Raw genomic sequence first — 15,089 nt, forward strand, 5'->3', positions numbered from 1 at the left:
GTGGCAGTACAGATTAAATTTTACACTTTCACAACTGTTTATGTTCAGTACCATCATCTTGGATTGCTAACTAGGTATGTCGGTCTGCTATGACTTTCCACTTGAAACTCCTGGTTGAGGAGTTTTTCAAAATTAAAATCTGTTGGTCTGTTTCAGACTTTCCTTTTTTTATTGTGACTGCTTTGGCATGCAAGAGAATCGAGCAAGTTGATTTTAACTAAAACTGACAGATGAATTGTAACTTTACAAGTGATTTTAACCTCCTAGAGCCTGGTGTCCACATATGTGGACATCACATTTTAGGTTGTCTAGATCAAAATACAAAATTAAAGACCTGTAAAGACCTGATATCCACTTACGGGACATTATACTGCCACTGTTCTATCGAAATTTAAAGAGAATATCCTCATATGTGGATCTCATCTTCTCAGAAACAAAAATCAGGTTAAAAAAACCCCAACAACACATAATCCTTTGTTTTTACATTCGTCAGGTCCCAATCAGCCCAAATAGCAAAGAGAAATTAAAAATGCATGCCATGAAAGAGTTCGGGTCTTAGGAGGTTAAGTTTTGAAGACCTGCTCTCACAAAAAAGTTTTAAAAATATAGCATCTTATTCATGTTGTTATTATTATTATTAATGTTATTCCCATTTCCTGGATTTTGCAAGGTGTACATATCCCATTATGATTCCAATACTCACAAGAGACTGTGTGCAATTTCCTGCTCTGTGTGTGTGTGTGTGTGTGTGTGTGTGTGTGTGTGTGTGTGTGTGTGTGTGTGTGTGTGTGTAAGAGAGGGAGAAAGTGTGTTTGGAGCGATGAACTGCTCTTTTCATGAGTGACTGTGACAGGTTTCTCATCAGGCCCTGAAGCCTCCTCGCAGTTAGAGACCATGTACAGCTCAGTCCCCAAACAACAAGCACACATGAACACATACTGAAACGGATGATGATTTGAAAGACTTTTCCCATTAAAAAAACAGCATATCGGAGCAGTAGTTGGTACCACGTGTGTGTGTGTGTGTGTGTGTGTGTGTGTGTGTGTGTGTGTTTGTGCATCTGAGCCGACTACTGGAACTAAGCGGGGCTCTTAATCACGGCTGTAACGGGCAACATTACCAGCAGCGGCAGCAGGCTAATGATGAATGCCCGAGTCTCTGTGCAAACCCTGACCTCCTTTTCTGCTGTGATGCACAAAAAGCTCTAGTCCTCTCATCAAAAATTACACACACACACACACACACATACACACACACACACAGGTATTAGATTACACCAACGCATACATCTTAAACAACTGAAGCAAACAACCATGTGCTGAACAAAAAATTGCTTGTGCACGCACACACACAAATACAACTTACTGCTCCATAGAAGGTGATTTACCTCCAGCCAGCCTGCTCAGGAAATGTGTGTGTGTGTTTGCAGGTGTGAAAGAATACAACTTCCATTGCTAAGAGAATCTAAAAAGTTGTGTCAAGTCCAGATATATTAAATCTGGAACTGAAACGGTAAGAGAATGTTTGAGAGGTAAACACAAGAAAGAAAGAAGTGGAAAGAAATATCAGTAGAGGTAGCATGAAATGTAAATGAGAGAGGAAGAGAAATTGAAATAAAAGAGGGGAAAAAAGATCAGCAGATGAAAGAGACAGATGGTAAAAAAAAAGATGTAAACAAGAAAGATTTTGCAACGCAGAGAGTGAGTAGTTATAAACGAATGTAAAGTTTTGATGAAGGACAAACTAATGTCAGGGAGTTGGGCGGTTTGGGCTTCCTGCTCCCCGGCTAGCACATGTGATCCCGCCTGTCACTCACACTCCATCGCCATGACAATCATCATAATGCCGACGCCTGGAGGGAGGGACAAGCCTGTCCTTGTAACAAACAGAAGCCCTCCGCAATCTGACGCCGACAACTGTTAAGAACACACACACACACGAACATGACAACCGTCATGTAGTGCTGCCACATAAATAGACAAATATAAAACAAACTCCACTGTAGATTTATAATGAAAGCTCTTTTCAGTAACAATGATGTGATTTGATATGTTACTGTCACCCATTCTGGACCATGCTGCATACATTGTCAAACTCATTCATTGCATAATATGCAGCATGTGGTCATCCGTGCATTTGGACAGGTGTGTGTGAGTGTGTGTGTGTGTCACATGTGTGCCTATACATTTATTTAGCCTAAGCATTCAAACAATACATGTGAGTGCATGACTGGTGTGTTCACATATCATATGTGTGTGTGACAGACAAGTGAGACAGAGACAGAGAGACAGTGCGTATGTGTGTGCATGTTGGCCACAGGGTGGGAAACAGGGACTTGTCAAACTGAGGAAGAGATGGCAAACTGGATGGTGATGCCAGCTCAGTGTGACAGCTTCTTCACATACACACACACTCACACATACACACATGCTCTAGCCCCCCAAACCTGCCCTTGCCCATACTATAGAGCTGTGAAAGCTGGGATACAGAAAGAAAACGAGACTGGTGGAACCTCCTTTTAACTGGAGGCTGATTAGTGTGTGTATGTGTGTGTGTGTCGGTGTGTCTGTTTGCGCGCGCACGTGTGCGTCTCTGTGAGTGTGTGTTTGTGGTGGGATGGGGTTCAAAATGTCACATCAATTTGTGGCTCCACTGTTTCTGAAAGAGGCTAACCCCACTGCCACTTAAGTTTAGCACATCAGTGAACGGCATAGCGGCAGACAGGACACATACATGCGTCAGTACACACACGTGAAACCATTCTAATCCAGTAATTACCTACTTAGAACTGCAAGCACACACATTTATATTGGGTTATATAGATATAATTTAACTTGATAGACAATTTCCAACTGCTTCAGATGGTGACTCTGGAACATGTTTTAAACTGCTGCTGCTGCAAAACTATTCTTTTTGAAAAACAATGTTAAAATGCTCAGTTGATCAACATCCCATGCAGTAATATTATATAATTACACATGCTGACATATGTGTTAATTTTAAATACTAGATGACAGTTCAATACAGCTTGAGAAATTCACCATGTGAATTATAATAATAGCAATATTGATAATATACTGATAAGCTTGCATCACTATCTCCACATATACACAAAGATTAGTTGAAATCAGTCTTTTGGTAGGATGCTTCACTCCACGTTACAGTGGAAAGAGTCAGCAGAGGTAGAGTTGTTGGTTAGAAACCCCCAAGAGTGACCTGGGCAGGGCGTCAGACTACTTTAACCACTCATCTCCATTAACAGACTCGCAGATATTATTATGTTCCCAGGGGAGCAGGCGTGCTCTAACCAACCGTTTAGCCTCTCCCTCTCTCCACTCTGATGTCTCCTTCTCTCTGCTGTGATGTTATACTATGAAAGAAGACAGCAGAGAGAAAAATATGAGATTGATTTATTTGCTTCAGTGTTCTTTGGGATGGAGTCCTCTCCCACACTTTCTCTCCTGTTTCTCTCTCTCTTTCTCTGGAAACTGAAACCAATTAGTGGGCAGAGCACTTGTAGTGGGGAATGTAGGGCAAGCGAGGAGTAATAAAAAAGTATTGACTTTTCTGTGACTGTATGCGGCGTGAAAGGGGTGCCGCGGCCTTGTCCGACATGAAAGGAGCTCCATTAATTTCACTTATTTCTCCCAGGCCCCTGTCAGGAGGCCCTAATGCATCCCAGGCGCACTTCTCACATGCAGGCACTCAGACAGCACGACACAGCTTCAGCCTGGTTACTAAATGAGTTTACATTATATATCAGTGAGGGAGAGAGAAGTGCAAAAGAAAAGAGTCATTTCTAATTCTGTGGTTGAGACACAAAGCAGGGCCTTTCATACATGGCTTATTTGCCCTAACCTCACCTCCCCATCCTGCTGAACTCTTGCTTTCTTTCACTTGTTCTGCATCATGCAAACACACAGTCCCAGAAAAGAATGACCTACAGTATCAAAACAGGACCACAGCAAAGACCATTTTGATTTAACTAATCATGCTTCTCCTTTGGGACATCATAAAATACAACACAAGGTCTTTGCATTGAGGACTTGTGCAAGATATCTTACACATAGGTCAAAAATTTAACACGAATAGTAAAAAAAAGTTAAAAAGAAAGAAAGCATATACATTTTTACTGTACGCAAAGATAGCTACTTCGAAGCCCAACAGTTTTAAGAGGTGTTCCTGCATTTTTACAGCTTTATCACATTTATCAAAAAGATTATCCCAGATCCTCCTTAATTAAAAAAAAAGCAAAAAAAAACCCCAGCAAAGACAGGATTTTTGAACTTTTCTCATTTTGCACTTAATGATGACCTAATGCCACCAGCTAAATTACATTTATCTGGAATTCCAACAGTACCGGGTAAGTGCATGTAACCTTGTGTCTGCATGCTTGCATACACTGTGTGTGTATGCTTGAGGTACACACACCACATGAGTATCTGTGTGTGTGTGTGTGTGTGTGTGTGAGAGAGAGAGAGAGAAAGAGCGAAGAGTGAGAGGCTATCTGCAGACAGAAACTAATCAGTGTGTGTGAGATAAGAAAGCAGCCTTTATGGTGTATGGTAATCAGCCCCCCTCGGCCTGCCACCGCCATGCATAATCACCACGACTTATTCACATGATTGATGAAATATGCGTCTGTGAAATCTGAGCCGCTTTTGTTATCATCCTGTTTTTCCCCGCTCCCTTCTCTCTTTCCTTTTCTCTCAATCTTTTTTTTGTCTGATTCAACCTCTCCATCCCTCTCTATATCTATCCCCTACTCTGCAGTAGCCAAAGATGTTTGGAACAATGCACAAACAAGAAATTACACCCACAGTATGGGGTCCCTCTTACTAATAAACAACCCCCCCCCCCCCCCCCCCCCACACACACACACACACACACATGCACACACTCACTCTACACATACTTTCTTCTCATGCGGTAGTTATGTGATACACAGGGCATATATACAATATTTTTGTAAAGAATAAGACAATAACTAAATGAGAAGTACTAATTATTCAGTCTTGCAAAGAGTGTGAATGGGTGAGCCGGATTAGAGGGGGTTGCTGAGAGCAGAGAGAGAGGGAGAGAGATGACATGATAGATGAAATTAGATACATGCTTCAGAGAACTCATCACTGACATGCAATCACATTAATCTGGAAACAAATGCAGAATTCAAAACTAACATATCAAGAAGAAACAAAACAAAAACAAAAAAACAATATAAACAAAAACGACTGCAGCAAATCCTTATGAAAATGCAGTTACCAGAATGAGTGGCTATGGTTGTGACGTGTCTGGTCATGGTGATAAAATATTGTTTATAATGAGGGTGTTAGTTCTATACAAATAGGTTTACCATAAAAATACAACTAGAATGGAAATTAATTAGCATAACTTTTTGTCTTTAGTTACCTCATATTTTCCATGCTACCATGGTTCAAATGTGACAATCTTCCTGCAATTTCTCCATTATTCTTTATCTTCATATTGCTATTGGTCATTTCATGATTCTAACAACACATAATACAAAGGTTTAATGAATCTTGTGTAATCCTAGTTTTCTATTAGCCACTGCAAATGCCCTGTGGGACAAAACAGTGAAATTCTGGTTATCTCCCAAAGGCATTCACAGTGCAAAAGTTCGCAAAAATGAAAAGTATCTGATTTTTGCCAATTTTCGTCAATTCCAATGTCAGAAGGCGGTTACAGACACTGTTTGACCGTCTGACAAGTATACTAGCACCCTAAGGCTTAGAATAGGAAAGAACTAGGAGAGAGAAAGCCTAGGAGGAGGGCTGCAACTAGGACTTTGATTTGGGTTGAAAGTAGGCACTGGGGGAAGGTGGGGGCTGAGACTGAGGGTAAGATTAAGACTTGGGCTGGGGCTGGTGAATTAAGGGCCTCAGCCTCGGGGTGCTATTACACATCTATAATGAGAAACGGAGAAGAGGGAGGCTTGTCTTTGCACCTCGGCACACCTTAGATTAAATATGCACAATTCCCATGCAAAATGGGCCACGAACAGCCGGGACCAGCATTGCTGTCTAATCCCCTGTGCTGGAGTTGTTTCAGCCAGGGTTAACAGGCTCATCAGTCAACACGGGCTGCTTTGCACAGGACATCAAGGCCATTTGCTGGTTTAAGTGTTTGTGATTGCTTCTCTTTCCAGGTCCCATCACCACCCCCAACACATATTCCCACACTGGCTAAGGAACATATGACACTTTAATAGCACACACATACATGTGCATATACCCAAGTGTGCACATCTTGTATAGTTACAACTGATAAAGGGGTGGTTTTTATACATACACTAGGCAGCTTAGAAAGTTACAAAAGCCATAACACAAAAAAACCAAACATAACCTGAAAAAATAGGACTCACACACAGTGATACATACACACCTTATACCTCCAATAGATAGATACAGAATGTGGGTGCTGGATTCTCTGTGCCCATCCAATAAGACAAGCTCCTGGCCTAGAAAAATGAAGCCACTGTGAAAGTGCCCAAAACAGCAGTACATTTGAGGGTAGCCCCAACAGTCAATCAATCCAAATAGACTTAAAAAGATTAAAAAAAAAAAAAACAAAACGCATCTGAAGAGAATGAATGTTCAGAGCCTGTTTTTTCTAGACCAAAAATAGCCTGGGTCTTCATGTCTAATCTATAATTGCTATAAATTTAACCATTACATTTGAGTTTACTTAAAGTTAACTGACTGATGGATGCCAACAAATGACTATAGTGGGCCACTGTCTAGCATTAACCTCTTAGAATTTCAGTCATGGAACTGGACCTCTTTACTTTGTGTGTAGTGTTGGTGCCATTTGGAATATGTGAAAAGCACAATTGCTTGTGGTGTGTGTACATCCAAGTCTATCCAAGAAGTCTGAGGTTCATTTTTTATAATTGTTGGTCTGCTCCTGGTTTGCTTGTTTTTTCTTAGCACTAAATAACAGGTACTGTATCTATCTTATGTAATAAAGCAGTCAATGGACGCTGCTCCTTAGTTAATGGATATCTGAGGAGTCTACCCTTTTTTGGGTGGGCTCCTAAGCTACCCAAATACCCAATGGTCACTTCTGGCTTTTAAAACTAAAATAGTGACACCAAAAATTATATTGTTTCAAAAACCAAGACATGACCTGTTGCAGCTGATGCCTGCCCCTTGCTGAGTCTGATTCTGCTGAAGGTTAAGAGGGAGTTGTTCCTTCCCACATTCGCAAAGTGCTTGCTTATAAGGGGTCATTTGTTTGTTGGGGTTTTCTTTCTAAAACTGCAATCTTTACCTTACTGTATAAAACAACTTGAGGCAACTTTTTTGTGATTTGAAACTATATAAATAAAACTATATAAATAAACAGAATAATGCCATGGGTAATATGTCCATTTTTTATATACAGTCTTTGATCTACATTTTAGCTTCATCACAATCCATTTATATTTCTCTCTCTCTATATATATATATATGCACTCAGATATTTTTTACAAGAATGGGGAAAGGGGTGTAGAAAAAGCTACTGGTTGGTAGTACAGATGAAGAAGTCAGAAAAAGAGAACATATGCAAATAAAGAAGATAGCAAAGATGAGCAAAGAAAAAGTGATGGAAGGAGAAAGACATCGACAGTGATTATACTACACTATATACAGCATGGTTCAGTGGAGCATATCCTTACAGGGACAGGCAGTCCATTAAAGTACAGACACCCCTATCCAGCTTGTCTGCCTCCTTTCTCTGACACCTATGTACACATGGAGAAGAAAACATCTACTCAGACTTAAAAACACTTCCATCTTGATTTTGGAATAACTATGATGACATAGCGTTTTATATTGCAGTTAACTTATATTTTCACACCAATACTGCCAATCTGTTAGTGGTTGTGGTGTTTTGTTGAGTGTATTAAGGCAACCTTATTATTTTATAGAAAGAAAGTTCTACAAAGTCACTCAATCTGGTAAAGTTTGGTCCAGAATCTTTTAACGAAAATATCTAAAGTCATTCATTCTTTCAAATCTTACCAAAATATATCTGCTACTTAGCAGATGCTGTCCATTTAACATCATGCTGTGTGAACTTGACCCTCACTGTTACTCTGTATACAGTCCTAAATGTCACCATAATGTAAATGAATTGGTGGGTTAACTGATAAGCCTGAGGTCTCAAGTAGGAAGCGGTGTGGCGGGAAATGCTTTATGGTTGAGCAAATGGCAGGGCTTCAGAGTTTTACACAGGCTGTAAAATGGTTAGTAGTAATGGTTAGTAACATGGACCCTAATGCAGCAGAGTCGGATAGATCACTTGAATCAATATCACAGTAAATCATAAATGCATCTTGTTAACCAATCTAGCTAGTTAGAGCTGGAGTTATCTGACAGTGTCCTAGGTTATCTTTGTTATTCAAGCACAGTGGTTAAAAAAATGAGATTGCAAAGCCTAAAGTGTCATAACAGCTTTTGGATAACCAATGAGGGTTGACACAGAGACTACATCTATCTTTTAGATACAGTCTGTGGAAACAAGAACAGATAAATCAGAACATATTCTGGTGTATATCAATCTGTATTTGTTCTGATAATCCATTTGATTTTGACTTTCACCCTTAGACGAGTTTTTTCGCGTTTTAATACCCACATGGCAGCATTATTATTGGTAAATTCAAATTAAAAGGTTGTGAATACCAGGGTCTTCCGTGATATCATGGTAATTTCAAGAAAACATTTGATCAGTTTCATTATTATTTACAAATTGTCTTTCTTCCTTTACTGTAAAACCACACATATTGACTATAAGTTAGGAAAACAATTTATCTTTAAATCTAGGCTCAGTTTACACCTGAGCCTAGATTTAAAGATAAATTATTAAATAATGACTTTTGGGTTCACTGTTATGAGTCTGGTAAAATAATCACACTATATGATTTTTTGAACTATAATTTTCATACTAGTCTCAGCTTAAATACATTATTAGTTTCAGGAGTAATTTGCAACATTAGCTGCTTCAACTGCTGCAATGAAAACTATTATTAAAAAATAGTTTAGACCAAATTTGGCCAACGTTCTTTTCAGATATATGATCACTTGAAAGGGCCAGAATTAAGAAAGATGGACATTGTATAGTGGTCCACTGATCCAAAGCCGTTGCTACAGCTAACACAATCTTTAGCCTTGCCTCCACTTTGTTATTACTATCTTGGTATTACTTTTAGCCATTGATACATAATTTATGTTTATTTTTTTATGACTGATGTTATATATGCTTTTGGGTTTTTTTGCCTCCACTGCTGTTCTGGTTGTTTATTAGTATTTATATTCTATTATGTGTCGATGCATTTCCTTCTTCGTCTGCCTGTCCAGTTTGATTTGTATTTGTTTTCATTTATTTATGCCCTTTAACTTTTCATCCCTGTGCATTAACTTCTGTTCTGAAAATGATTTTTTCTCTATGTCTGGACCTCATATTTGGTATTATTTCAATAAACAATTACCAGAAACAAACAAACAAGCAAAATTTTAAAAAGACCTGGACCTAGGGAAGAGTGCTTGTGTTTTAGTGTGTATCAGGGAGTTTCTCCTGATGCTCTGAAAGTTATGATGGACATCAGTCTAATGAAAAGAGAAGGAAAGGCTTGGAGCACAGATAAACACAGACGTGACCACTCACTGTAGTGTACTTTATTAGCACGTAGCCTCCTAATTAGCTATCTTCTATGGTTATAGGCAGAACCACTGGTGACATGGCTAATAACGACCACAAAATTAGCATGAACACAGAGGGCTTTCCCATATCTGCATTTGAAATTAGTCTTTGCTGGAGCATGTAACTGGTTCACAATCTTTTATAGCATTTTATCTTACAATACTTACAGGCAATGTGTTGCTTACCAATAACCTACATTTTGCTCTTTATCACTTTATTTCTCCTGAAATAACAATGATAATAACAATGATGATATAACATGAACTAACGAGTAAAATAACCATCATTGTTGTGTTGGCATAACAGGATTACCAGGAACATAGGCAAAAAGGGTAAGCAGACATATGGGCAAGAAAAGGGGCAACCTTTACACAGCGCTCTTTGGCCTGAGACAGGGAACTCAGCTTTTCAAGAGGCAGGGACTGGCATTTTTGTGAATTTATGTGGATGCATGTGGATATGTGTGTGTGTACACTGACAGACTTTCATATTGTGACCCAGATGGCTAAGGTAAATAAAGGTCCAGGAGTCACAGGCTATTTCTAGGGCTTGGTTTGGTCTGAGGATGCTGTGTACATACTGCCAAGAGCTGTGATGGTCAAGCCAAAGAAAACAGAAAAAAAAACTGGGGTATGTTAATGATGAGGCTTCAGGCTGTGTGGAGAAGCTAAAGCAACGCTTAAGGTGATGAGTACAAGCAAGGCTAGGTAATGTGGCAGAGACTGGGTGAGAGGGCTATGGCTAGGATTTGAAAATAATTAGGAGCATGGCTGGATAACATAGCTAAATAATGTGGCTGGGGGGAGGCTGGCTAGGCACGGTATGAAGATGATGAGTACCAGGGTTGAGCTGTCCACTCCACTGGCCCTGTGAGATGTGACAAGAAGCTCCGCTGGCTGCTGCTATAGCTCACGGTGATGCCAATGATAGGACTAATGCACTAATTATCACAGAGTGAGAGGAGAGAGAGAGTAAACAGAGGTAGAGAGATACAAAGACACAGAATCTCTGAGAGAAAGATGTGAGGTTTGATGAGTTCTGAGTGACAGCAGTATGACAGGACTGGGCCGAGGACAGGCAACTACTGTCTTTATCATCTTCCTCAACAACATCCTGCATGGCAAAGTTATACTATACAGAGAATACGTTTAGCAAATATTTGATTTGAGATAAAATAAAATAATAGAAAATAGCTAAACGTGTCAGCAAACACACACACATACTTATCTAAGAAATGAATCAACTTAATAAATGAATCCTGGCTCATCCCACCATTTAAATGACCAAATCTCATTCTAATTCACACTTATACTTACCGACATATTATTTGATAATCAGTGGGTATGCCCGTTAACACACAGTTAAAACTGCCATGCAGCTTTGCTGTGAACCTGCGTTAGTTCAACAGCATATTTGGGACATTTGTTTCCTGTTTTGTCTAGACAGGTACTTTTCACCCAAACGGGGCTAGGGCGATAGGCAAAGTCAAAATACTACCACCAATGCAGATCTACAACCTTCCTAAAATTGTATTTGACAAACATGATACAGTGAAATATGGATCGTACTCCCTCAATTTCTCTTGTCAGTTTGAGGAGACCCCGTTCACCCACTCACTCTCTCCTCATACTTATTTATCTCCACTTCCTGGGGCCGTGTTAGTTCATTCCCCTGTCGCTGCTCTCTCCTTTTTCCCTTGCTCCTCTCTCTCTCTCTCTCTCTTGTTTCACTCCTTGTTTCCGGGCAATTGGGTCTGGTTGCTGGTGGGGAGTAAGGGGCTGGGGTGGAGCTGCTGGGAACTTTGTGTATGTGTGTGTGGATGTGCACGTATGCGAGTGTGTGTGCTGGGAAGTGAGCTAATAAAGGACGGTGATCCATGAAAGGCCTTGAGCAAAGACACAGTCAATTACCTAATGCCTGGACCAGACCGCAGGGCCCACGCTCACACATTCTCTCACTAACATACCCACACATACACATCAATGCATACACCTCATTTACGTATACATGGAGAAGGGGCAGTGGAGGGCATAGCTGGGAATTGTGTGTATGGGTGTGGGTGGGTGTAGATATGCGTGTGATGGAGAGTGGCGATTTATTAAATTGCTGTCACTTTTGACAAATTTGTGCAACACAAGTTGAAAGGTTTAGGTTGTGCTGCTCTGTTTTTTCATGTCTTTCTTAGAAGAAGAATTATACCTTAGGATCAAACTAATTCAACCATATAAACCCTTTACAACAGCTTTTAGCCCATTCAGACCATTCCCTCTACATGGGATAATTAAATAAATAAACAAACAAATGATTTTTTTTCTTTTTGTTTAGTCTTTTTAGTTTTCATCATACCTCCTCTGATAACCAGTGTATATTAATCATCTGAAGCTCTTGCCGGTATGGGCTGGATGAGGAAATGAACTGCTGCTGTGGCTCAAATGGTGAAGTGTACTTCCTGTTCCTCTGGGTGTCAGACAACAAGAAACAGCAAAGTTATACAATATAGTGCACACAGGTTTTCAGATTGGTTTTATTAAAACTGTTGTTTGCTAAGCATGTCTTTCACTTTTATAGGGCTAGATTCACTGGTGTAAAACCCTCCATGGATATAAAACTACTGTCAGGATTTACTAGAGATGGTGCAGTGTCAGTTTTGAAACTAAGAGTTTGCGGGAAGCAATTTACTGCAAATAGTGGCATATTTAATTATGAAAGCATGTCTTATTTTGCACCAGAATAGCTGAAAGTTGCAGCTGGGAGCTTTGCTATATTAGGGATGCCAGCAAGCAACTTTATCAGAATTAGCGCGTAATTGGCACAGATGGACAGCACAAAGCTATGAGTTTAGTGCCAAAGCTTTGTTCTTTTGTCCTGTAGGGCTTCACTGAATCTTGATCCCAAATGTTTAGAGTGGAGCTCCACATATTTCAGTAACACCAGTATTTTGATAAAATACAGCTTAAACTGAACTCAATTTAACATAGAGCATCAAAAGGAGGAGGCGAATACCAACACAAGACACATGCAAGGATATAGCTTACACTGGATTATTATGTTATTATAACTTTTTAGTAACATTTCTGTACAGACCCCACAATGAAAAATTGTGTCTCTCTCTTTCAGCAGTGCTCACTCAAAGAACAGCTTCTTGCTAGTATCGAGTTAATACAGACACTATTTGCAGTAAATAATATCTGTTAAAACGCACCAAACAATGGACTTGGACATACCTGTAGCTGAATTATGTTAGATTAATGTATGAATGTTCTAATATATTGTATCCAATCTAAAAGAATTATCCAGACAGGTCGGACAGAGAACTCCTGTACAAACCTAAGTCTCACTGGCTCGAGTTCACGTAGCTGATTCTGGGCCTCCTCTAGGTGCATGTAAGAGGTCTGCAGACATAACATCAATTCACGACAATGCAAGCGCTGCTCCCAAGCCTCTCCTGCTTCTCTGTAAAGACCCTGGAATAAGGACAGACAAAATAGACAGTACATTAGTCGAAAACTGATCGCAAAATCACTCTTTTGCAGAATTAAAAAAAGACAGAGGTCAGTCCTCTGCATCTCTTCTCTTGTGACAGGAGAAAGGCTAAGTGTAGAGAAAGAATAAAAAAGATCAAGTGGCAGGAGAAGTAAAACCAAGCATGTTAGTTCAATTTTGGAGAGAGGGGGATGGGAGGGGTATCAGTTAAAAAGAAGACAGTTTTGGAGCAATGAGGACACTGTCTGCAATGGGTTAAAATCATGATTTGGGCTTTTGTGGTGATTTGTTAATTGAAATCTAAATGAATATGATAGTGGATCTTTTTCCCTGTTCTCTTCTTTTCCCCTCACCCCCAATTAGTTCCAGCATATGGGTGCCCCTCCCTGAGCCTGATTCTGCCAGAGTTTTCTTCCTGTTAAAAGTGCAACAATTGTGCAGGAAATATAAATAGTAAGAAGACTGGAATAACCAACAAACAAGAAGAACATATATATAAAAACAAAGGCACACAGTAACAATGACAAGTTGAAAAGTGCTTGAATGTTGTGCAAAAGACTTTGGAGTATAGAGTCTTTGCGTAAGTGGCCAGAGGGATGAGGGTTACTCAGACCATGGCTGAGATTAGTGGGTAAGTGGTTGGGTGTGGGGTGTGGAATGGTTTTCTGTAAATATAGCAGTGATTTCAACGGAAAAGACTAAATTATGAATTGTCTGGCTTCTTAAATAAGCTGAGATTATTTAAACTCAGTTTATTTAAGAAGTCAACTTACATAATATCTGTGTTAATGTTGTTAAATTGTTAAGGTAAACTGAAGAAACACACACACAATTAAAAAGTCTTGAGCCACCCCTCATTTCTTTTTATTTTTCTTCCATGGAGACTGACTTTCTCATGATTTTTTACAAATGGTCTTGAACAATAGTTCTTCAGGCTCTCTTTTTGTTTGTTCGTTAAGCCACATTACATTTACCTATGATTCACTCAATCATAAAAAAGGCGTAACTCAAGGGATAAACCAGACAACTTTTCGAAGAACCTATTTTAATTGGTATCTTTAGGCACTTTGTCACTTATTATCAATTCATTAGTTAAATTTAGAGAACATGCGGAAGATAACACAGTGATTCCCATGGAGCTAATAAGCTGAAAACTTGGCACATCTCAGTATGGTGTGCAGTTTGTCCTTAAAATATTTGAGGAGTCAAACAAGAAGAAGAGATCATCATGGCAATGGATCCAAAAACACTGCCAATGCACAAAAAACTACATCTGGATTAAAAAAGAAAACACAAAAAACCCACAACAAAAAAACAAAAACACACCATGGAAGACTATCAGTCATGGATTGGCTTCCCGAGAGCCCGGACCTCAACATTACTGAAGAAGTACATCCAGCTAACATCTAAGGTAGAGCTCTGGATTTATGTCCAAGAAGGCTGGAGAAATAGACTGCTTACAGAAATTACAAGAAAGCTGCCTAAGAGAGTTCAGGCTAAGTGCAAGAACAAAGGTGAACAAGCTTGTTGGAATATATATGTGTGTATGTGTGTGTGTGTGTGTGTGTGTGTGTGTGTGCGTGTGTGTGAGTTGTCCGTGTGTCCAGCGAAGTCAAATCTCAAAGTGGATGCTCTAAGACTACATTACTTAAGAACTTGTGCGAATAACGGCTAAACTTTTGGGAATGCAGATTAACTTAAATGTTTTCGCTATGTTTAAGGTGACCTTCAGTTGTTGTTTGGTGTTAAAAAAAGGAGGGAGAATGAGGAGGAGAGAGACAGAGACCCTGTCCTTGCTCCTATCACCACGGGATCATTGGCCTGGCCTGACCACTTCCACAGCCAGCACCTCAACCTTATCCATCACCACTAGATAGTTATCACACCAGAGATGGAGGGGGTGT

The 15,089-nt window shown here is 39.7% G+C and overlaps 1 protein-coding gene across 2 annotated transcripts in view; it reads right to left on the reverse strand.

Annotated features, from left to right (window-relative positions):
• Positions 1 to 15,089, reverse strand: part of spata17 (spermatogenesis associated 17) — a 40,133-nt gene that overhangs the window by 6,163 nt on the left and 18,881 nt on the right. For both annotated transcript variants that reach the window (XM_085452074.1, XM_085452063.1), the window contains 2 exons: positions 13,030 to 13,166; positions 12,049 to 12,159 (listed from right to left, as the gene is read on the reverse strand). In XM_085452074.1, coding sequence (XP_085308200.1) covers positions 12,075 to 12,159; positions 13,030 to 13,166 — 222 coding nt within the window. In that variant the 3' untranslated portion in view covers positions 12,049 to 12,074. The remainder of the gene's footprint in view (positions 1 to 12,048; positions 12,160 to 13,029; positions 13,167 to 15,089) is intronic.

This window comes from Copadichromis virginalis, linkage group LG1 (genome assembly GCF_057382275.1).
Source record: "Copadichromis virginalis isolate Kocher_CV1m ecotype Utaka linkage group LG1, C_Virginalis_male_GT1.1, whole genome shotgun sequence".
NCBI classification, from domain to species: domain Eukaryota; kingdom Metazoa; phylum Chordata; class Actinopteri; order Cichliformes; family Cichlidae; genus Copadichromis; species Copadichromis virginalis.